Source organism: Canis lupus, chromosome 12 (assembly GCF_011100685.1).
Source record: "Canis lupus familiaris isolate Mischka breed German Shepherd chromosome 12, alternate assembly UU_Cfam_GSD_1.0, whole genome shotgun sequence".
Lineage (NCBI taxonomy): Eukaryota > Metazoa > Chordata > Mammalia > Carnivora > Canidae > Canis > Canis lupus.
Window position 1 is genome coordinate 48762944 of NC_049233.1, and position 24599 is coordinate 48787542.

General features: G+C 38.6%; 1 protein-coding gene across 1 annotated transcript in view; it reads right to left on the minus strand.

The window, feature by feature from the left end:
* Window positions 1-24599, minus strand: part of UBE2J1 (ubiquitin conjugating enzyme E2 J1) — a 29096-nt gene that overhangs the window by 3965 nt on the left and 532 nt on the right. Inside the window, exons 2-7 of the mRNA XM_038554724.1 lie at window positions 15445-15518; window positions 13542-13673; window positions 11053-11137; window positions 10662-10767; window positions 6895-7024; window positions 5575-5694 (exon numbers count right to left, since the gene is read on the minus strand). Of these exons, the coding sequence (XP_038410652.1) occupies window positions 5575-5694; window positions 6895-7024; window positions 10662-10767; window positions 11053-11137; window positions 13542-13673; window positions 15445-15518 (647 nt within the window). The remainder of the gene's footprint in view (window positions 1-5574; window positions 5695-6894; window positions 7025-10661; window positions 10768-11052; window positions 11138-13541; window positions 13674-15444; window positions 15519-24599) is intronic.

Below are 24599 nucleotides of genomic sequence, written 5' to 3' on the forward strand. Positions count from 1 at the left end.
TACTTTGGCACAGTAGCGGGCCCTACAAAGCACAAGATATCAATTGTTTTCTGTCCTTTCAATGACTACTGGGCCTAGCATAATTACAGTGTGATACGAAGTGATTCAAAAATCTTAAATATGGTATATAGATAAGAAAGCTCTACAAAATATAAATTCCATTTTATTTATATAGATACCTTAACTCTACCTCTAATAACCCAGTGGCCTTTAATTCTTTTATTGAAAACTTTATATTGGTTATATTAGTACCAATAGCCTTTCAAATAAAAAATAAGAATGCATGTCTTTTTCAGGATAACTTTAAAAACTGAGTAAATAAAAAATATTTTTAAAACTTTCCATTAGAGAAGATTTCAAATAGAAGAAAAAAATCAATAATGTACTTTTTAAAAAGCATAAGAGGATGAGCTTTGTTCTGGCAACAGCTATAAACATTAGGGAAGAAACTGCTGATCTAAGTTACCTACAGAAGAAAGTACATTTTAAATCTGACATTCATTTCAACATTACAAGGTGTGAATAATCTGAGTTTCTTAAAATTGTCTTTTGGAAGCACTCGAATGTAGTGACCCATAACACAGAGACAGAAAAGGAACTACGAGGTCTTACACTGTCGCAGGCATCATATTATCTTAATAAGCACTCATTGGGTTGAGCTGAGTTATAGTGGCTGATACAGCAACATTCCATTTGAAATCTCCCATTCTTCTGATTTCTCAGCCAAGAAGCTAAAAGTGTCTAATGCAGTAAAAGTGCTCAAGGCTTACAGGGAAGGTTCTTAAGGAAAGTAAAAAACACAAAGGTGCTATCAATCCAGGAACTAGCACAAGAGATTGATTCAGCTTAAAGATTTTATTTTATACATGTTATTTTTTTCCATTAGTTTGAGAGAATACAATGACTAAAACAAGCAGCCTTATCATTCATTAATTACCAGGCAGGCTCTAGCACTTCGGGGATGCAGGATCCTGGGCAAATTATTCAGCCTAAGACTCAGCTCTTTCATCTGTACAATTGGATAATATCCAATTCTGTACTTATAAGATTATTTGTTTTGTTTTAAAGATTTATTTATTCATGAAAGACACAGAGAGAGAGGCAGAGACATAGGCAGAGGGAAAAGCAGGCTCCTCACAGGGAGCCGGATGTGGGACTCGATCCCCAAACTGGGATTATGCCCTGAGCTAAAGGCAGATGCTCAACTGCTGAGCCACCCAGGCGTTCTATGTACTTATAAGGATTAAAAGGATTAACAATATAAAATGCTTAGGATACACAACTGCTGATAAATGTTACTTATTATTAATATTGTCATTGTTAATATACCCCTATGGAGACACTAGATTTAGTTTTTTTTTTTTAAAGATTTATTTATTTATTTGAGAGAGAGTATGTGTGCATGCACACACAGGGTGGAGGGGTGGAGGGAGGGAATCTCAAGCAGACACTGGTTGAGCTCCAAGCCCTACCTGGGGCTTGATCTCACAACCTGGAGTCAGGACCTGAGCTGAAACCAAGAGTCCATCATCGTTTAACCTACTGCGCCACCCAGGAACCTCACAGATTTAGATTTTCAAAAAGTGATTGCTTAGGATAGATTTTCAGACCTCTGTTAGTATGATTAACATATTTTAGGGGCACCTGGGTGGCTCAGTGGGTTGAGGGGTTAACTCTTGGCTTTAGTTTAGGTCATAATCTCAGGGTCTGAGATCCACCCACCCATGGGGCTCATGTCCTCAAGGAGAAATCAGTTTCAGATTATCTGCCTCTCCCTCTACCCCTCCTCCTTACATGCCCACTCCCCCCATTCCTTCTCTGTAAAATAAATAAAATCTTTAAAAAACATTTAGAAAAACAATCCCTATAAAACATTGTCTTTAGATGATATTTTAGTACATGCACTTAATGGAAATACTTTATAGACATATTGCTTTAATTAGATTCCTATATTTCAAGGACACCTGGGTGGCTCAGTGCTTGGGCATCTGTCTTCGGCTCAGGGTGTGATCCCAGGGTTCCGGAATCAAGTCCCACATCGGGCTCCCCACAGGGAGCCTGCTTCTCCCTCTGCCTATGTCTCTGCCTCTCTGTGTCTCTTATGAATAAATAAATAAAATCTTAAAAATAAAAAAGATTCCTATGTCCCAGGTGCCTTCTGGTTACTATATTGTTGAGTATTACTGACTAGCGCTGAGCTGAGATATAACATTCTAAAATTTTTCCTAGTTAAGACAATCACATCATAAGAAAATGGTAACAACCCTAAGGTTATAGACCTGGAGGAACCTAGATTGCTTGGAGTTGAACTGGACAAAATTTTGGCAGTTCACATGAGGTTGGCATTTTCAAAATGCTGTGTATGGGCAGCCCGGGTGACTCAGTGGTTTAGTGCCGTCTTCAGCCCGGGGCCTGATCTTGGGGTCCCAGGATCGAGTCCCACATCAGGCTCCCTGCATGGAGCCTGCTTCTCCCTCTGCCTCTGCCTGTGTCTCTGCCTCTCTGTCTCTCATGAATAAAGAAATAAAATCATAAATAAATAAATAAATAATAAATAAATAAATAAATAAATAAATAAATAAATAACAAAATGCTGTGTATGATTGGGAATCAGACTTCTAAATTTTTGCTGTTTATCTAAACTTGTCCAAACACACCTATCACTGAATGAAGACTTAAGTCATAACAGTTTCCATGTTCTTAGTTAAGATGAAGCAACCATTTTTGGGAAGGTAGAAGTTTATGACATTTGTATTTAATTCAGTTAATTTTTAAAAACCATTAGTCACAGATAATTCCCTTATAATACATATAAGTTTTTCTATAATAATCTAGAATAACCACTATTAGTGAAGGAGTTGTATGTTTGCTTTTTAATATAAAATAGAATGGCTTATTCAGAACCTCAATCCCTAGGAAGAGGGGAAAAAAGTCTAACAGACTGGAAGAACATAAAACTACCATCAGTATTTTCCCTCTTTCTACATAGCTAAAAAAATTCTGCATCAAAAAGCAACAGATGGCCTGATATTATCTGCTGTATTTAGACTTTGGGCAATCTCTCGCCCCCTCAAGGCTAAAAAAACATAGCTTATCTGGGATTTTATGTATAATATTTTAGTGAATTTATATTACACTTGCATGTAAAGCAGCCACCCCTAGCCAAAACCAAGTTTCAATTACTTCCATAGTGATCAAATTATATAATCATCCTCTGAGATAATCTGCATGTAAATGTAACCAAAATCTTAACTTGCAACTGTAGACAATTTATTGCTTCTTGTATTTTAAACAGAATTGGTATCAATTACCTTTATCTATGAAAAAGAATTTAAAGTTTTATGTAATTTAAAATCAGAATGCACAGCTGAACCTAGAACAACACTGTATATCAACTGCAATAATAAAAATGAAAACAAATCAAATCAAACCAAAATGGAAAATACCACTATGATAATAATACTAGTTATGCAATGTATATACTTAAACTTCTAGATTTCTTTACCTGTATTTCTAGTATTTTTTACAAGTGCCAATCCCAAGATTCATTTATTCAATCAAAAAAAGTATTAAAAAAATAGTATGTATTGGGCAGCCCGGGTGGCTCAGCAGTTTAGTGCTGCCTTCGGCCCAGGGCGTGATCCTGGAAACCCAGGACCGAGTCCTGCGTCGGGCTCTCTGCGTGGAGCCTGCTTCTCCCTCTACCTATGCCTCCACCTCCCTCTTTTTCTGTGTCGCTCATAAATAAATAAATAAATAAATAATCTTAAAAAAAAAAAAGTATGTATTGACCACCAACTATACAACTATACACAAGGCACAAGGCCAGGCACCAGGGATATAATGCAATAGAAGGAAAGCTCTGATCTTCAAGGAACAAACATTCTGTGAAGATAGACAATAAATAATGATAAAATAAATTACAAGTAAAATAACTGCAATATGCAATAGGGGGACTTGACATAGATTTAAGAGACTAAAAACAGATTTGAATACATCACAAATATCAGGAGACTGTCCTTACAGGTGAAAAAAGATAAACACCCTCCTCTCTGTAATAGGATGGTTCCATTTAAAAAAACAAAAAAAAAAAAACAAAAAAAACCCCAGGGGATCCCTGCGTGGCTCAGCGGTTTAGCGCCTGCCTTTGGCCCAAGGCACAATCTGGGAGTCCCAGGATCGAGTTCCGTGTCTGGCTCCCTGTAGGGAGCCTGCTTCTCTCTCTGCCTCTTTCTCTCTATGTCTATCATGAATAAACAAATAAAATCTTTAAATACAATAAAATAAAATAATAAATAAAAAAACCAAAACTATAAAATAAAAAAACAGAATTCTAAAAGTGAAAAGTAGTCTGAGTTTAATATTTCAAGGTAAAACATATACTGACTAAAATTAATTCATAATATCCCTCTGCGATTCATAAAATTACATGGGGATCATGTGAAAACAATTTAACTCTCAGCATACACTTTTTCCTTATACCTCCATCTCCAGTCCTCCAACTACTTCCTCCAGGGTACCCTTTCCCTTTCTCTCTCCAACCTACTTCTCTCTACCCATCTCACTCTCTGAAAAGGAGAGAACAACCACTCAGGACTATGCAGTCCCACTTTATAGTAAGTTATGCCTGAGGAAAGGGCACATCTGTATTGGCCAGCTATCTAAATTTTCCTGACCCTTTAAAATCCTCTCTAAAACTGAAGAGGGGGGAAAGAAGATGCAGCTACTCAACCAATCTGTTACCGAAAGACATCTGTTCTTTTACATATAGAAAGGAAATCTAGAAAGGAAATCTGGTTTTTCCCCCAGAATCCTAATTATTTAGTGACTATCCATCACATTTTCTTAATCAATCTCTGATGATCTATACCCACCAATACTTAGACAATAGGTAAGGGCAGAACTAACAAGACACATAATATTCATTTAATCTTTCATTCAACAATTAGTTATTGGACACTTACTATGTGCAAGGCAGCACTGTCCAGTAGAACTTTCTGAGATGATAACATTCGGTATCTCTGCTGTCCAAATGGCAGCCACAAGCCATAAGTGGCTATGGATTACTTGAAATGTGACCACTATGACTCAGGAACTGAATTTTAAATTTAATTTAATTCTGAGTAACGTAAATACAAATTTAGATAGCTACATGTGCCTAGTGGCTACAATATTGGGCATAGCAGATCTGAGACAAATCTTTGGCTCTAGTCCTTTATTAATTGAGTGACTTAATGCAGCTTAACAAACCTGCCAAAGAAACAGTGCCTATTTAGAAAGTGGCCAAAGTATGTATGTTTTGTTTTATTCAGAGTGTAGTGTTATACTGTAACCAACTTTTCAGAGAAATCACAGAATTCTGGAGGGACAATAGGACCCCATTTAACAAGAAAGAAGGCCCAAAAAGTATGAATAATTTGCTTAAGATACTATGATTCATTAGAGGGAGAGGTGAGCTGGAATCCAACTGTCAGGAGAATCAAAATATTCAGATATTTCATCTAGAGATTTCCTCCTCCTATTGCAAATGACAATGATACAGACATACATATATGTAGAAAACAAGAGCCATACCGAGGTACTGGCCGTAGCACCCTGGAATGTTGTAGGTATATCATCCTGTAAATCAGTTAGTGAAAAAGAGTGGTTTAAGTCTGGCTCAGCAATAGTCTTTCCAGATGAATTGACTTCTGCCTGTAAAAAAAGTACACCCAAGAGCTGCGTTAAAATAGGAAATGTACAGAAGAACCTACACCTACTAATCCTCTCTTGGACTTATTTTATTTGCTAATTTACTATCAACTATTAAGTGCACATGTGTCTAAAACTGCTAGGTATTTCAAGATGCACAGACAAAACCTGTTCTCAAGGAGCTCTTGGTGAGAGACAAAACTAACACCTGTGGCTCATAATCCACAATTCTAAATGAAGTTTTTTTGTAATTTCCAGATGAAGTGTGACATGTGAAGTTATTAATACTCTTTATCCCACATTAGTGTAGATATTCTCAGGTTTGCTGAGGGAATATTAATAGACTTGATTATGGGTTACTGCCCCAGATCCCATTTGTGGGTACTAAAATATGGTGTGTGTTTGTTATTTTCTAAAATCCAAAATTCTGATGTATAAAACAAACCTGGCCCTACAATTTTCAGAAAAACAATATTAAGTATGATAGGAATTTTCAGAAGGAAGAAAATAACAAATACTTATTAAGCACCTCCTCTTCCAGGCAATACAATGAACAGAAGGAAAAATTTCTCCTAAGAACTGGATATGAAAGGACAGACAGGATGTTAAGAGACGTGAAGAGGGAGAAGTAGCATTGCTGCTTAATGCAGGTTGACATTTTTTATAGAGCTAATTAAATTCCAAAAGTAATTATATGTTTGAGTAAAACATATGTGGAGAAAAAGGACATAAGGGAGATATGCTAAAATATTAACAGCAGTTATTTCTTGGGGATGGGATTATATATGACTGTGATTTTCTTCTAAATTACCATATCTTCTATAACAAGAGTTAAAATTTATTAAGTATCAGGGACAGTTCTAAATGCAATACAGTTAGGTATTAACTCAATCCTCATAAGAATCCTATAAGATAAGTAACGTTATTTACAGATGAGAAAAAGGCACAGAGTGGGTAAGTAGTACATCTGAGGTCCTAAAACTAATAAACAGCAAAGCTGAGATTTGAACCCCAGCATGGTATACCAGAGTCCAAGCTCTTAACCACTATGCTGTAATGCCTTTCTAAACATACATTATTAGTTTCATAATAAAGAATTATTCGTAAAATCTTACTTCACAAAACTATATCGCCTTTACTTTCTATCCAGAATTTGGCAGTAAACAAAAAGGTTACATAATAACATTTACAAATTTAGAGTACCTTAAAACTGATTTGTCTAGCCAGTTCCTTGGCTTCTTGGTCAGCTTGACTTGAATCACTTCCAGATTTTAAAGGCAACAGGACATCCTTCATGGCACAGCCACATCCCTCACAACAGAAATCTTGTGATCTGGTAGGAAATAATTTTTTGATAGGTATAAATCAAATACTTGAATGGTAATTTAAGATACTCAAATACTGAATGATTCAATTTAAAATAAAAGAATACTGGAAAATTCCATATCATATTCATCTATAAATTAGACAATTACAGCAATATTATAGTTCTGAGATAAATATACAAGTTAGGTTAGGTTGGTATTAGGAAAAAAAACTCATGTTGGGGTGCTTGGCTGGCTCAGTCAAAAGAGCATGCAACTCTTAATCTCAGGGTTGCTGAGTTCAACCCCCATGTTGGGTGGAGAGATTACTCAAATAAAACTTAACAACAATAAAAACTCGTGTCGATTATATCTCAATTTTTTTTAATCTAAATTTTTTAAAAAATCAGGGCTTAGATTCCATTTTTTCCCAACATACTCTTTAAAGAAAACTAAGTTTAGATCTATACAACAAAATATATAGAATGTCTAACCACAGTGTCCTCAAGATCACATAACAAAACTATGTTAAACCTGTGAAAAAAAGTCCGTTATAAAGTTTGAGTTACTTTTTAGCTGAAACATAGATAAAATAGTAAAGAGGCCATTAAAAATAGAATTTACAGATATTTCTAGGGAAAAAATTCACAAATCTTATTCATCTAAATAGCAGTATAACTTATGGTAAATGAAATAAGAGAAAGACAAACACTGTATGATTTCACTCATGCGCAATTTAAGAAACAAACAAGAGAAGGGGAGGAAAAAGAGGAAAACCAAGAAACAGACTCTTTTTTTTTTTTTTAAGATTTTATTTATTTATTCATGAGAGACACAGAGAGAGAGAGGCAGGGACACAGGCAGAGGGAGAAGCAGGCTCCATGTAGGGAGCCCCACGCAGGAAATGATCCCCAGACTCTGGGATCACGCCCTGAGCCAAAGGCAGAGGCTCAACTTCTGAGCCACCCAGGCATCCCAAGAAAGACTCTTAACTACAGAGAACAAACTGAGGGTTAGCAGAGGGGAGGAGCAAGGGTAGGGGGTGATGTATGGGAGGTGTTAAACAGTAAATAGGATTAAGGAGGGCACTAGTGATGAGCAAAATATATATCATATATAAATGTTGTATATAAGTGATGAATCACTAAGTTCTGAACTTCAAATTAATATTGCACTGTATGTTAACTAGCTAGAATTTTAAGAAAACTTAGAAAAACATAATAAAAAAAATAGCAGTATAACTTGAAAGACAGAGAACTCATATAAAATCCAAAGACTGAAATTTATCGCTCATTATATTAAGTAGAGTCAAGATAAATCTGTTAACTAGACTACTTCCTAAGATTTATTTGTTTTTCTAGGTTTTCATTTTCCCTTTTGTATTCCAGATATAGCCAAAAGTGTCCCAAAGTCCACAAGAGTGCTGAGGATTTGTAGGACTGGAAGTAAATATGTATAACATATAAAAATATCCATCATTACATTGCTGAACTTTAAAAAAAATCATTTTATTGTACTTCCACTTCAACATAATAAAAGCCTTTGTTCTTTAAGATCATGCTATTTAAATTTATTTAAAAACTTCATGTGAACAAATATATGTAAAAGTCGTATTAACTTAGTACTTGTTGATGAATATTTTTATTTCACCAGAAGCAGCACTGCTGTCCATATCCTTTTGAAAGTCAGTTGTATTCAAATTATTTGCTTTAAAATGTGTCCACTTTAACTGAGAAGTCATGAGACTTAAAGGGGAAGGTTAATTTTTAATATATTAGTTTATCCACAGGACAATATGCTACTATGGATGAATGCAAAATCATGTTTTTTAAAAAGCCTCTATCATAAGGACACCTGGGTGGCTCAGTTAGCTGGGTGTCTGCTTTCAGCTCGGGCCATGATCCCTGGGGTCCTGGGATCAATCAAGCCCACAGTCGAGGCTTTCTGCTCAGAGGGGAGCCTGTTTCTCCCTCTCCTTCCACCTGCTGCTCTGCCTACTTGTGCTCTTTCTCTCTCTGTCAGATGAATAAATAAAATCTTTAAAACAAAATAACCTAGAATGTATACATTGGTAAATCTAGAACAAAAAAACAAAGTTCTTTTTTTTCCTTATACATGAAATGAACTGGATAAAAGTATCAAGACAGAAAGCCAACAAAGAAAATCAAATAAAAGCAAATGCTATATATTCAGAGTACATATTATATAATTTGTGAATAACAGCTACAGTATAAGGTATATCCCCAGAACCTGGAAATAAGGTTTATAAAGAAAAGTTGTTGATGAAATCCAAGAGTCTATCAAATCTTTCAGACACTAAAATCTATTTGATTTAACAAACATCTAAAGAGGACATATTCTGGGCTGTGCTAGGGTAAGATATACTGTAATTTAATTAACATAATATGTCTGAGAGGTGATAGCAGAGTCCAAGCAGGAAAATGATGAAGATCAAGGATTACAGAATGTAAGTACTTTTTTTTTTTAAAGATTTTATTTTTTTATTCATGAGAGACAGAGAGAGAGAGAAAGACAGAGACACAGGCAGAGTCACGTGCCAGAAGGCAAGTCAGAGCCATGAAGCAGGCTCCATGCAGGGAGCCTGACGTGAGACCCGATCCTGGGACTCCAGGATCATGTCCCAGGCCGAAGGCAGGTGCCAAACCACCGAGCCACCCAGAGATCCCCCTGTAAGTACTTTTAAATACTCTTCCTCCTCACTCAGTGCAATTTTGGAATCTTTAACATTTGTTGAGGGTTGGGACTAGTATTCTAGGATTGGAAAGCCTTTTGATAGGATTTCTTATAGGGTCTCTTCCCTATGCACACTGATTAAAAAATAAACTGGGTTAGAAAGAAGTTGGTCTTAAAAAAAAAAGGAGAGGACAGCCTGAGTGGCTCAGCAGTTTAGCGCCGCCTTCAGCCCAGGGCCTGATCCTGGAGACCCGGGATTGAGTCCCCCACATGGGGCTCCCTACATGGGGCCTGCTTCTCCCTCTGCCTGTGTCTCTGCCTGTCTGTGTGTCTCTCCTGAATAAATAAATAAAAATCTTTAAAAAAGAGAGAGAGAGAGAGAGAGAGAGAGAATTAGTCTTTGCACCACTCAAAGAAGAGGCTACTCTGAATCTGGTGACTAATCTGGGTTATACAGACAGAATGCATCTGAAGAAAATGAGAAGGCAATATCACTAAGAAACCGTAACTTGGTAAAGAAAATCTCCTTTATTTTATTCTGGATCATTTATTGAGTATTTGCTTTGAGCCTGATACTGTAGATGCAAAGATGGGTAAAGTGGACTTCCTCCCTGCCCTTAAGAAGTTTTCAATCTTATGGAAAGCTACATATAAACAATTGCGTTGGTTTGGTTTTTTTTCTTTTTCTATCTGTAATTCTGCTCAATTAGAGACAAATGACCAGAATAGATATCTTCTTTTAGAAGATACGTTGCTATTACCAAGTACTTTCTAAAACTAGACAGTATGAAATCAATTCTTTAGACTCTGGTCACCCCTGGATAGTAAACTGCTACAAATGAATTCTAAAATAGCACAACTAGACTAGATCCTGTAACCAAGGTAACTCACAAAGAGACTGAGCCCATCTCCTAACAGCCATTACCCAGAATAGTATTTAAATCTTAACAAAGAATGAAATGCAAAACTTACTTTTTGGCAAGTGCTCTTCTTTCCTCTGGTGTGTAATCTAGAGAACCTATGGCTCCCTCTCCTTTTGTTGGCATAAACCCAATGATGGCTAGTAACGCTGTTCTTACTGAAATAAAAGGTAAACATAAATCTAAGTTGTTTTGTAAAAGGAACTGGGTTTACTCTGGAAGAAGAAAACAAGACGCATGGGCTTTTACTAAAAAGGTACAGGTAAGGTGGTTGTGTTAAAATGATGGCAAAAATTGAGACAAGGCAAGAATTTTTATTCTTTATTCAGTAACATCAAATTAATTACCCCAAACAGCTTCAGTCTCAAGAGGGTGTTATACTTTATAATTATGAGTTAATTAGAATTACAGAAGATTTATATTCACTTTAAATTAATACTCACTACTCCATGAAGGCTGCCAAGTTTCAGGATGATGTCCTGAGATGCTCAAACAGATCTTCTTGCCTACTTCAAATCGTCCATTAGCCTTAGAATAAATAAGGCATTTTAAAAATTATATATGTAATGTTTTGTATTTTATAAATATAAATATATTTTATAAATAAATAATTTTAAAAGAAAGGTTTAAAAGAATATAATCTCCAAAAGGACATAGATTTTTGTCCTTTTTTAGACACTCCACAAATACTTGTAAAATATATGCTGTTTTTAGAAGTTGTAGCACCTTTCTGAAACTGAGTTATATAACTGAAATCTAAATCTAAATAACTGACATATAATGATGTCCTGATATCCTCCTCTGAGTATAATACTGTGCTAGGCTCTGTGAAGGATCTAAAAGAGAAGACATGCAGAGGCTAGGAAAAACCAGAGGACTTGGTGTCACCTAACTAGATACTGCTGCAGAAGGCTCTGAGACAGGAATGATTTTCATATGGATGATGCAATTTCATAAGACAAGAATACAAAAGAGGCAGATCAGAGGTAATGATTTCCATTTTGGACATGGATCTGTTGTCTTGGTAGAAGAGCTACTGATGATATACAGCAGAAAGGCAGAAATACAGACACGCTGATGTCAGAAGAAGATACATGTGTTTGGTATCTGACTTCACAGAGGTGACCAGTGAAGCCATCTCAACAGGCATAAGAAAAAACAGCTGATATCTGAACTTATAGAATATCCATACTCATGGGGATGGGCAAAGAGACATGAAGTTAGAATATAAGCTCCACATAGCCAGAGAACTTGAGTTATTATTCCCTGCCACACCTACAAGGGCATGGCCTATATATTTTTTTAATTTTATTTATTCATTTTGAGAGAGAGAGAGAGAGAGAGCAGGGAGAGGCAGAGGGGGAAGGAGAGGGACAAGCAGACTGCACTGAACGTGGAGCCCTATGCAGAGCTCAGTATCACGAACCCTGAGATCATGATCTGAGCTGAAATCAAGAATCAGATGCTTAACTGACTGAGCCCCATGGTTCATGACATATGTTTAGTAAATATTTGCTGAATGAAGATTGGAGAAGGCTTTCCAAAAGAGAGAAGTGAATCAGAAAGATCAAATACTGAAAATCAGGAAGGCAGTGTGCTAACCATAACCATACATCAGTTAACTACTGAAATATTTCTGTATTTGTTAACAGCTGCTGCCCCAACTACCCCCCCTACCCCCCATCCCTGGTTTCCCCATACACCAGCCCCATCCCCTGAACCACCTGGTTCTCCCCAATGTCAAGCAACTAAAAAGTGACTCCTAATACAGGAGGGGTCCTCCAAGACCCTACTCTTACCCTACTGCTGGCATTAACAATTCACAACATCACCTAGTATTTGTTAAGCAGAAAAGGTTATGTCCTAGGAACTTTATATTGTAAACATATTTGCCATACACAACCCTTAACAGATGAGAAAACTGAACCTCAAAAAGATTAAGTAACCTGCCTGGTGTAATGGAAAGAGCAGTGGTCAGAATCCAGGTCTGTTGGCTATGAAATTAACGCTCTTTCCACTGTACCACACATGGGTAAAAGCAGCTTTAGTCGAGTATTGATGAATACCTTCCGTTTCACCTTTTGCTACTCATGTGTATCAGATGTTTAACTTATATGGTCTGGGATGAGGACTGAGAAGAGGCAGTGGGAACTGTCAAGCTGGTCTCTGAGACTGGTGCAGTAAGCCTGGAGAAACCAGACTGCAACAGGCTAAGCTAGAGGAAGGATGTCTTGAAGCTATCAAAGAGAAAGTAGGACAATAGCTTAAAGAGAAAGGAGAGATCCAGAAAGGCTTTTGTGTTTGGTTTTGCTTTTTTCAAGGTTAGGGATAATTAGCCATTCTTGCAAATGAAAGGAAATGAGGGAAGAAGAACTTACTAAGAGAGGAATTTACTCTGAAGGAACAACATCCCAGGAAAAATAAAGAGAAAACTGGATCAATAGTTTTCCTTACATGGAGATAAAATATGTGAAGAGAGAAATTCGAAGATATAAAGAGTAATAATATAACTAACATTTATTGAAGACTCTGGGACAGTTTTTATTTTCAGAGCTCTATGTAAAAATGAGGAAACTGAGGAAAAGAGTTTAAAGTGAAAAGTTGAAGGTGATGATATGAGTAAGAGATATAGTAACATTAACTACCCTTTTCTGGTACTTACCAAGTGCCAGACACTGTCCCTAGCACTTTGTATCCACTAATTCATTGAATCCTATCAACCATACTATGGCAACTGTGCATCCATTAGCATTGACAATTCCTAGGAATTATTTTCGGGGAAAAGAATTGTACTATCAAATCTTGGTCCCCAATGACAAAGTTATAGCAATGTTCTGCTTTATTTCTTAATGAAAATGAGTATGCTAACCATGCTTTGCAGTCACCATGAAGAGTTAAACGACAAGCATTCTAAATTGCCAAGAATCCTTACCGTTAAAAGAATAATGCTTGGTGGTTTCATGGGATATTCTGGGGGCAGTACTATTCGTCCATGATAAACTCCTCCATCAAAATCAGAATCTGGGGGCCCTCTAACTGTGAAGTGCCATTCAAAAAGGTTATCCTAAAAAAAAAAAAAAAAAAAAAAAAAAAAAAGGTTATCCTGCACAGAAACAATAACCAGTAAGGAATCAATAACATTAAAACATTTGATCATCTTTATTAATGAGTACCAGAAATATTCCTGGGTGAGAAAAAGTAAATGTTTCAAATTATTACTACAATAGTTTCTAATGCACAAAATAACTCAAGTATAAAAGCTATAAATAAGGGCAGCCCCGGTGGCTCAGCAGTTTGGTGCCGCCTTCAGCCCAGGGCGTGATCCTGGAGACTCAGGACGGAGTCCCATGTCAGGCTCCCTGCATGGAGCCCGCTTCTCCTTCTGCCTGTGTCTCTGCCTCTCTCTCTGTGTGTCTTGCATGAATAAATAAATAAAATCTTTTTTTTAAAAAAGTTATAAATAAAAGCTATTTGATCTAGTTTTCATGTCCCACAAGAGCTAAAATCTTTTTTTTTAAAGATTTTATTTATTAAAAAAAAAGATTTTATTTATTTATTTGATAGAGAGAGCACAAGCAGGGAGAACTGCAGGCAGAGGGGAAAGGGAGAAGCAGGCTCCCCACTAAGCAAGGAGCCCAGTAGAGGGCTAGATCCCAGGACCCTGGGATCATGACCTGAGTGGAAGGCAAATGCTCAACTGACTGACTCACCCAGGTGCCCCTAAAAGCTTTTTTAAACAAATACATTTAAAAACAGGGGAGCATTGTTATATATTCATAAATTAGATTACATAATTAAGCTAAGTTAAATTAGATTACATATTTAATTAAGCTAAGTTATTATATAATCAAATAATTGCTGTAAATGTGTATTATTTTAAAAAACCTTAAAAAATCATCCCTCAGGGCAGCCCTGGTGGTGCAGTGGTTTAGCACCGCCGTCAGCCCAGGGTGTGATCCTGGGGACTCGGGATCAAGTCCCACATCAGGCTCCTTGCGTGGAGCCTGCTTCTCCCTCTGCCTGTGTCTCTGCCTCTCTTTCTCTGTCTCTATGAATAACTAAATAAAAAATCTTAAAAAAAAATCATCCCTTATAGATGCTCAAGAGCTTATTTATTAGTCAGTAATATTAATAAATATACTATCATCTTAGAGTCCCCAAGTATTTTACAGTTTACAGTGTGCAAAATATTTGCACTTTATTATATTTTATTCTCATTATCATGGAAACCAGACTAAACACATTTAAATATCCTCCTCCGACAGATGAGAAGACTGAAAAGAAACAGAGATGTTTGTACAAGAAGCCCAAACTAGCTGCAGAGGTCCCTTCGAGGGGCCAGGTCTTCCAAACTATAGAGTTTGGGGTTCTTTCCATTACCCCTCTCTCCCTCATACTTACAACCTAAAACTAAAAACCTTAGCATTTAAGACCATTTTATAGAGACTGGAAATTTGTTTCTAAAATGTCAGATTCTTGGGACGCCTGGGTGGCTCAGTGGTTGAGCATCTGCCTTTGGCTCAAGGGCATGATCAGTAGTCCCGGGAATGAGTCCCACATCGGGCTTCCTGCATGGAACCTGCTTCTCCCTCTGCCTGTGTCTCTGCCTCTCTCTCTGTGTGTCTCATGAATAAATAAATAAAATCTTAAAAAAAAAAAAAAGTCAGATTCTGAATGGCTAATGGAATAAGTACTAAGAAAATACAGGGAGTAAAATATATCAATAAACCATATCAAACACATCTGTAATGACTCAAAGCAATGAAAAAACAATTTAAGGAATTCATTTAAAATATTAAGGTATTAAAATCCAGATGTAAAAGATGGAAACTAACCTCTAATGGCTGTGCATGGTAATGATCTGTTGGATCTTTCAATTCTGCTGCTTCTTTCATTAAACGCTTAACAGCTAAAATAAAATTTATAAGATAGAGACATTTAAAATACACTTTACCAAGACATTAGTACAGATTTACAAACCTAATGAAAAAGTTCCTACTTCAATAAAAAATGTGTAGAGGACTAGTTCAACTGAGTATATGATAAAAGTTTAATTATGAGATAACAGTAATAATTGGAGAAGGGAAGGACATGGCAGGTAGGCATTAGAAGAATTATATATTAAATTAAATATTTAGGGCAGTACTATTTTTATTTAATAAGTACTTACATATGTTTCCTATGTGCTAGCACTAAAATATTAATTCATCTAATTCCCAAAACAATGCTATGAGATAAGTACTATTTTTATTCCCATTTTCCAGACAAAGAAATGGAAACATGAAGAAATTAATAATTTGTCCAAGGTCACACAGCTAGTAAATGACAGCTGGAATTCTAACACAGGCAGTCCAACTCTATCTTGTTAAAATGCCTATCTTAACAAAAACATGCCCTCTGTAATTCATGTTTATGAACAGTAGACTCCCCCATATCTTCCATCTTTTGGGAATTTCCACCCACCATCTGGCATTAATCTAAATGGAACGGTCCCCAGAGGTCACTGAAACGCCACAGTTCTAACAGAATTGCTTTTTTTTTTTTTTTTTGTAAGTTCTATGCCCAATGTAGGGCTTGAGCTCATGACCCTGAGATCTCTCTCTCTCTCTGTCTCACATGAATAAATAAATAATAAAAATCTTAAAAAAAAAAAAGAAATGACTCAACTTAAATTTTTTTTTTTTCATTTATTTATGATAGTCACAGAGAGAGAGAGAGAGAGAGAGAGGCAGAGACATAGGCAGAGGGAGAAGCAGGCTCCATGCACCAGGAGCCTGACGTGGGATTCGATCCCGGGTCTCCCGGATCGCGCCCTGGGCCAAAGGCAGGCGCTAAACCGCTGCGCCACCCAGGGATCCCTCAACTTAAAACTTTCAATCCACTGACGCCATAACTTCCTGTGCTCACCTACACCTATATTCGCTTCTCTCTTTATCCACACACTTGGCTCTTAAGAGTTCTTTTCTCACAATCCCTAATAAAATTCAATTCTAGCTGACCCAACCCCACCATCTTCTTATTTGGTACCTATACCCAAACAGCTGGGTATAGGAGGGTGAGGGAAGTCACAGAAGCAGGAACATTGATGCCATTATAGTCTACAACCTCCACTGGGACACAATGCTATCTAATATTCCTCAGTTTCTCTAGTAAGCTCACCAGCCCACTCCAACTAGTACCCCAAGACTATTTCACACCTGTTTTCTCCTCACCTTCTCTTCCACCTCTTGGAGTTAATGGCAAAGCCTTTTACTTCCATGATAAATGACTGTTGACAGCCTATGACAACCTACAATCCTATCTGTATCTGTACCCTCTTTACTTCCCTACTGGCTCTCAAAGATCAATCCTTTGATCCCAGCCCCTTTCACCTCAAGTTTTGGGTGCTAAAAAATGTCACGATACTGGTGTAGGAGAGCAAAGCCAGGGAAAAACCAGGTAGTCCAAGGCTCACCAAAACTCTGCTTGAAAATCAACTGGTAGGTTGGTAGGTCAGGTATGGGAGGAAAGCTGACTTACTGGATCAGCTGATGTGGTTCAACAAGTGCTATAAGAAAAGTATGTAATCAAGTGGCACCTAACCTGAGAGCAGACAGAAAAGAAAAGGAATCAGGTACTGACATCTTTCAGAAAGAGAGTAGGGGGACGCCTGAGTGGCTCAGTGGTTGAGCGTCTGCCTTTGGCTCAGGGTGTGATCCCAGAGTCCCAGGATCGACCACATCGGGCTCCCTGCGTGGACCCTGCTTCTCCCTCTATGTCTCTGCTTCTCTGTGTGTGTGTGTCTCTCATGAATAAATAAATAAAATCTTAAAAAAAATAGTAGGAAGTATGCATGAGTATGAATACACAGAGGAAACAATAAAAGTAAAATATATGGAAGTTTAGATTGGAATGCTATGGGGAAAGAAGTTAACTGAGAAAACCTCCTACATACACAGAACCAAATAGTTCAGTAAGTATCAGACTTCTGCATAAAATTTCATTTTAATCAAGAGTTCTTAAGTGGGGGGGAAAAGTTAAGTCTCTATCCTATTCCATAATTACTATTTTTTTCCATCTCCTGCACTGAACTAGGTCCCTAGAGGCAGAGACTTTGCTCACTTGATGGAAGTATTTGAACATCAAATATTTATTAAGTTCATACTAGATGTTACAGCTATAACCAAAATAAAATAGTTTTGGTTACCAAGGAGCTTGTAGTCTTGGAGCAGGTGGTGGGGGAATCAAAGAATTGAACAGGGATCCCTGGGTGGCGCAGCGGTTTGCGCCTGCCTTTGGCCCAGGGCGCGATCCTGGAGACCTGGGATCGAATCCCACATCGGGCTCCCGGTGCATGGAGCCTGCTTCTCCCTCTGCCTGTGTCTCTGCCTCTCTCTCTCTGTGACTATCATAAATAAATAAATTAAAAAAAAAAAAAAAAAGAATTGAACAAAGCCTCCTGTCCAGAGCATGGAGGGAAAATGTGTCTCAATAGGTACATATATGGGGATGCCTGTCTGGCTATGCGGTTGAGCGTCTGCCTTTCACTGAAAGTGTGATCCCGTACTGCCGGGATCAAGTCCCGCATCAGGCTTCCTAAATGGAGCTTGCTTCTCTCTCTGCCTGTGTCTCTGTCTCTCTCTATGTCTCCCATGAATAAATAAAGAAAATCTTTTTAGGGGATCCCTGGGTGGCTCAGCGGTTTCACGCTTGCCTTTGGCCCAGGGCACGATCCTGGAGTCCCGGGATCGAGTCCCATGTCAGGCTCCTGGCATGGAGCCTGCTTCTCCCTCTTCCTGTGTCTCTGCCTCTCTCTCTCTATGTCTATCATAAATAAATAAATAAATAAATAAATAAATAAATAAATAAATAAATAAATAAATAAATAAATAAATAAATAAATATCTTTAAAAAAAAGAAAATCTTTAAAAATAATATGTACATATATTTTCTACTCTTATCATTTGTCTTGTTCTTCAGCTTGCAATACTGTTCCTACTCCCACTCTCCATCTCATCATCTAGACTGGCTTTAGAGTAGCTTTTTCAGAGGGACGCCTGGGTGGCTCAGTGGTTGAGTGCCTGCCTTCAGCCTAGGGCGTGACCCTGGAGTCCCGGAATCCAGTCCCACTTTGGGCTCCCTGCATGGACTTTGCTTCTCTCTCTGCCGTGTGTCTCTGCCTCTTTCTCTGTGTCTTTCATGAATAATTAAAATCTTTAAAGAAAAAATAATAAGCTTTCTCAGGAAGGTCGCCCTGACACTTTCCCTTGTACATGCTGCGGAATGACTAGAGATTCCCACTGGGACAGATAAAAATTTGAGGAATCCTGGGAGGGGAGTGGAGACCAGAAATACTTCAAGTTATTCTCATAGTCTGTCAAGTTTGGAAGCCATTACCCTAGAAACTAGGTTGAGTCTCCTTGCTGGAAGCCCTCATAACACTCTGTATTTTATCTTTTATAAAGTTGATCTCACCTGTAATTACTTAACCCCGGTCTTTCCTGTTAAACAATTTACTTCACTGCAGGCTCCTCAGGGCTTAGCAAACAGTAGGCACTCAAATATTAGTTTGCTTGAATTTTACTATCCTCCCCTCAAAAATATCTAAGCATCTAATTAAAATGGTTTTCAAACTTATCTGACAATAAGATAAAATCCTTTGTTAAAAAAAAAAGCTTCATGAGAACCTCAGTGTGTAAAAGAGGTAACAGAGCTGCTCTGATTGAAGAAACCAGCATGGGGCTGGTGGCTCAGCAGTTTAACGCCTCCTTCAACCCAGGGCTCCTTCAACCCAGGGCGTGATCCTGGAGACCAGGGATCGAGTCCCACATCGGGCTCCCTACATGGGGCCTGCTTCTCCCTCTGCCTGTGACTCTGCCTCACTCTTTGTGTCTCTCATGAATAAATAAATAAAATCTTAAATTAAAAAAAAAAAAAAAAAAAAGAAGAAGAAGCCAGCATGGAAGGACTGTTGACCCCTTTCGACCTAGTCTATGGAAGCGTCCCATGGAACAAAGATGGAAAAACTCTGGTTTAGAGCCACACAAAAATATCATTCTTTCAAATTAATATTATTAGACTTAAATTAAATTTTGGAATCTGTCATGAAGTTAATTTATTTGGCTGCTGTTGGCAACCAAAGATGCCACAGAGATTGTTTTTCCTTCATTCCTCAACAGTTGGCTGAATAAGCTGAAGAAGTCAGATTTTATGTCATTCCATACCCTTATCACATTTTCTCTGCCTCTCTCCCACTCAGCTCAGTTCAATAGGAGAGAAGAAAATAAACACCCAGTAGTACCTCAATATTATGAGAGATGTAAGAAAGGGTCAGAATTGATTTAAGAATGTATTTAAAGGAACAATCATTTGCTCAACAACTAAGCATGCTGATTTTACTAGCTCATATAGCCATAACAGGCCATACAGTCAAATAGTAGGTAATATTAGTTTAGTATTTTCATAATTTTTTCCTTACATTTACATATATTACAAACACCGTAGTGCAAAAAAAATATGGACTCCAAATTAGAGCTGCATCAAACTTCTGGCTCTAAATCCTTAAATAAATCACATAATTTTATTCTTCTTCAATGTTTGTACCTAGTGAATGGGAGTCAATGATTTCTTCATATAATTCTCCTTTCTCCCTCCCCCTTCCATGGTCACAAGTTATTAAAGTCAGAAATAGATTGGGATATAAGGCTCTCTCCTTGGTTCAAAACCAAGCAACGAACATATGCAGTTGGCTTCATAGCATGGCTCTCTGGTTCCCAAGGAGAAATATTACTGCTATGGAACAGTCAAGTTTCAAAATACTGCCTGGCAACTGGGGCTAGTGCATAATCTGCCACTCCTGATACTTCATCTCTTGCTATCACATAGTTAGAAAACTTCTTCTGATCAACTGCTCTCTTATCTTTGCAAGATTATTCAAGAAATTCTTCTACCATGGTGAGATAAGATGTGCCAGGGAAGGGAAAGAGGTAGGGAGCACCTGCATGCCTGCTCTTGTTCTTTTCTATGGAGGCCACATAATCACTCTAGATCCAAGCTCTAGGCTCCTCGGGCCCAAGCATCTTCCCCTGTCCAGGCTCCATCACACCAGGCTTACACTGGGCTTTGGAGACAAAGCTCTAGCTAAAGAGATCTTTTACAGGCTGCTGTCTCTCATGGATCTAATTTCTCTTGGAAAGCAAATATCTTTATATAATCAATCTCCAAAGCATAGATAGGACGCAGGATCAGGTATTTTGAGGACATGAATCCAATGTTTGCTCCCCAAGTGCCTCTTCCTGCTCCCATAGTGAAGGCCTTTAAGCAAATGTTTAAGGACTAGTGTTTCTGCCCCAAATGACCCTACAAAGGTATCCATTCAACAAACATTTAAAGAATGTCTGAGTGATGCAGACAGAAGAATAACCAAGACCTGCTTCTTGCCTTCAAATAGCTCAGAGTGAGAAAGATATGAAAACAATTATAATACAAACACGACATATGTACAAATACAGGGACTACCTTATAGTCTACATAGTGGTCAGCTGAACAAGACTGAACCTTTTTTTTTTTTTAATTTTTATTTATTTATGATAGTCACACAGGGAGAGAGAGAGAGGCAGAGACATAGGCAGAGGGAGAAGCAGGCTCCATGCACCGGGAGCCCGACGTGGGATTCGACCCCGGGTCTCCAGGATCACGCCCTGGGCCAAAGGCAGGCGCCAAACCGCTGCGCCACCCAGGGATCCCCAAGGCTGAACCTTAAAGAAGCTTGAAGAATAAGAATTTCAGATGGATTAAAGGGAAGCCATTCCAAGCAGAGGTTCCAACAGGTCTTTATCAGGGCATACATAGGGCAGCCCGGGTAGCTCAGTGGTTTAGCGCTGCCTTCACCTCAGGGTGTGATCCTGAAGACCTGGGATCAAGGCCCACGTCAGGCTCTCTGCATGGAGCCTGCTTCTCCCTCTGCCTGTGTCTCTGACTCTCTGTCTGTCTCTCATGAATAAATACATAAAATCTTAAAAAAATATATCAGGGCATACAGGTGAGAAGAGTTGCTCCATCTAGAAAGTCACTTGGAAAAATGGATACATGGCAAAAACGCAAAGGAGAAAAAAAAAAGGCAAAGGAGCAGTTGTGGGAAACTAGGTTGGGAGAAAGGTAAGGATCAAATAATGAGCAGCCCTGTAGCTAAACAAGCTACACTCAAGCTAAACACTTTACTTTGAACTTTATCCTTAGGTATGAGAAAGCTCCTGAAAATTTTTCAGTATGAGGAGTGATCTAGTCAGTTTTGTTTTATTTTGTTTTATTGGATCTGGTGACAATAGTGACTGAATAGATAAATACTTATTGTGTGGCCTGGTACCATGTGAGAATGCCTGTGTATGTGAGTGTGCGTGTGTGTGTGTTTGTTCCTGGCTAGGAGGTGAAGTAAAGGAGTAGACCAAGAGATCAAAGATGATTGATCATCTTGATTCCTACAAGTACCTAGTTGCTATTAACCCCTGGAATAAGGGATGGGGTGCAAGTTTGGGGGAGGAGAATAAATTGATGAGTTCAGTTTATTACCTTCTAGAGATTTTTTCAGTCTGTGGGAAATTCATACTAAGGGCATCGGTAGGAGAAGCTCCCAGGTTTTTGGTGGAGATAGTAGGATCCTTTGCACTCGTTTCTTACGTACCAATCACCTGCTAAACATACTAATAGGCCCCTTCTGGAGAAAGCTGCCACAAGAGATCCTTTACACATGGGTCTCCCTACTTTGTACTGTGAGACCCTACTGCCTTCTTGGCCAGAGCAGACCCAAAAAGGGACCAGGGAGCTTGATGCAGTGCAACTATTGAGAGGCTAAGTCAGAGGCCTATGAGGTGGCTCTCTACAGAGCTCTCTGCCCATCGCCACAAGTCCATTCCAGAAAAGTCACAAAAAATTAAGTTTTCCCACTTACAAAATGAACAAATTACCATCCACATGCTAGCACACTGGCCCTTAACCAGTTATGGGTATTCTCTTAATTGAACCATCCATACCTCTAAGACAATTCCACATTAGAGAGAAAGGGTTATATCTCTTACATTGTGCAGTGCTTTTAACCACTTTTTTCCACATATGCATTGCTCCAAAAATACCACAGCACTGAAAATAAAACAAAGGAAGGAAGCATTTTCATCGTGCCTCCTAGCATTTCTAGTGCATCCCATATGTCATCTAATTCACCTTCACTATGAACTCCAAATGATCCATACAACAAAGCAAACAAACAAAAAAGATTTTTAGAAATCATCTCGAATAGAACAGCAACACCATCTTTGAGGAAATGATACCAAAAAAGAGGAAGCAATTTACAAACATGGCATGTCGGCCAAAGCTCAGCCAGCTGGTAGATCCTATACTTTGGAAATGCACAAAATTCTGGAGAATTTTAAAAGTTTCTCATAACCTCAGGTCTGATGACCTATCGAAAGTGAGCTATGTGCTCTTTTTTTTTTTAATTTTTTTTCAATTTTTATTTATTTATGATAGTCACAGAGAGAGAGAGAGAGAGGGAGAGACACAGGCCGAGGGAGAAGCAGGCTCCATGCACCAGGACCCCGACGTGGGACTCGATCCGGGTCTCCAGGATCGCGCCCTGGGCCAAAGGCAGGCGCCAAACCGCTGCGCCACCCAGGGATCCCGAGCTATGTGCTCTTAACGTCTTGGGACCCACCAGTTGTCCGTTCCAGAGACTGCACTATTATTTTTATTTGCATTATTCTCTGGACACTCTACTAAGTCCCTCAGCTGTCCTAAGGAACTTGGTATCATGTGACCTCTAAGGAGTCACCATGCATGTTTACCCACATAGTTTCATTTAAATCTATGAAAATCTAAACAATTTAAGCATCCTACCATCTAATCTAAAAGTGGAGGTTTTCTTTCCCTCTTTCTTCTTTTACTTTCCTTTTTTCCCCCTGGGGGTTCTTAAGAGAAATTATATGAATGCATTTCTTGGAAAGCCCAAAGCCTTCACCAGATTTTTAAAGCAGTCCATGCACCCTCAAATATTATGATCCATTCTACACACTTGGTCAGCTAAGACTATTTCTCAGCCCGACAGCACTCAAGTTAACAACACTCTGTTCGATCAATATCCCCAGACTTTTCTGGAGTTCCTACACATTAAGTATTTCTTAAAGATCAAAGATTCGCAGTGTCAGCTCTATTCCATCGGGATGCTAATCTTGCTGATTCCTACGGAAAAGACGCTTCCTTGGAAGGAAGACATAAAGCAGCAGCAATATGTGCTCAAACCATCACTAATATTCTAGGATTACCATTTAGAGCTGAACTGCGGAGTTTCTCCCTCCTGACAAACTTATCAAGGTGCAGATAAAATGAATACCACTTACAAAACCTAGTGGTTTATTTCCAGCCTGCCTTAATAGGAGAGAGTGGCTTGACTTTTCTTGCATCTTAAAATGCACCAGAGAAGAACTTGAGGCTGGGATTGTTCGGGCTGCTCTGTGAATGAAGCTGGGGCACTAACCACAGGAAGTCTCCATGACGGAATATCGAGCTCTATCATCGTGTTAGTCGTCACGGCAAAAATCATGCTTTAGTGCCGCCTTCCGCCCAGGGCGCGATCCTGGAGACCCGGGGTCGAGTCCCAGGTCGGGCTCCCTGCGTGGAGCCTGCTTCTCCCTCTGCCTGTGTCTCTGCCTCTCGCGCGCGCTCTGTGTCTCTCGTGAATAAATAAATTAAAAAAAAAAATCATGGTTAGCCCCAGAGTACACGGCTCATCTAACTAGTTTTCTGAGCTCGCTGGTTCGTTGGTTTCCAACAGAGCATTCCTTTAGGTCTGCAATTCCAGTCGCCCCAAATGCTGCAAATGGGAAATTCAAACAAACCGGTCCTCACACGCCAAGTGAGTCAAACAGCTAATAAAAGTCCGGTGGCGGCGACGAAGGGACAGCGACGCTCCGCGTTCCGGGACCGCAGGGGCTGGCTGCCGCCCACGGACATCCCCGTGACA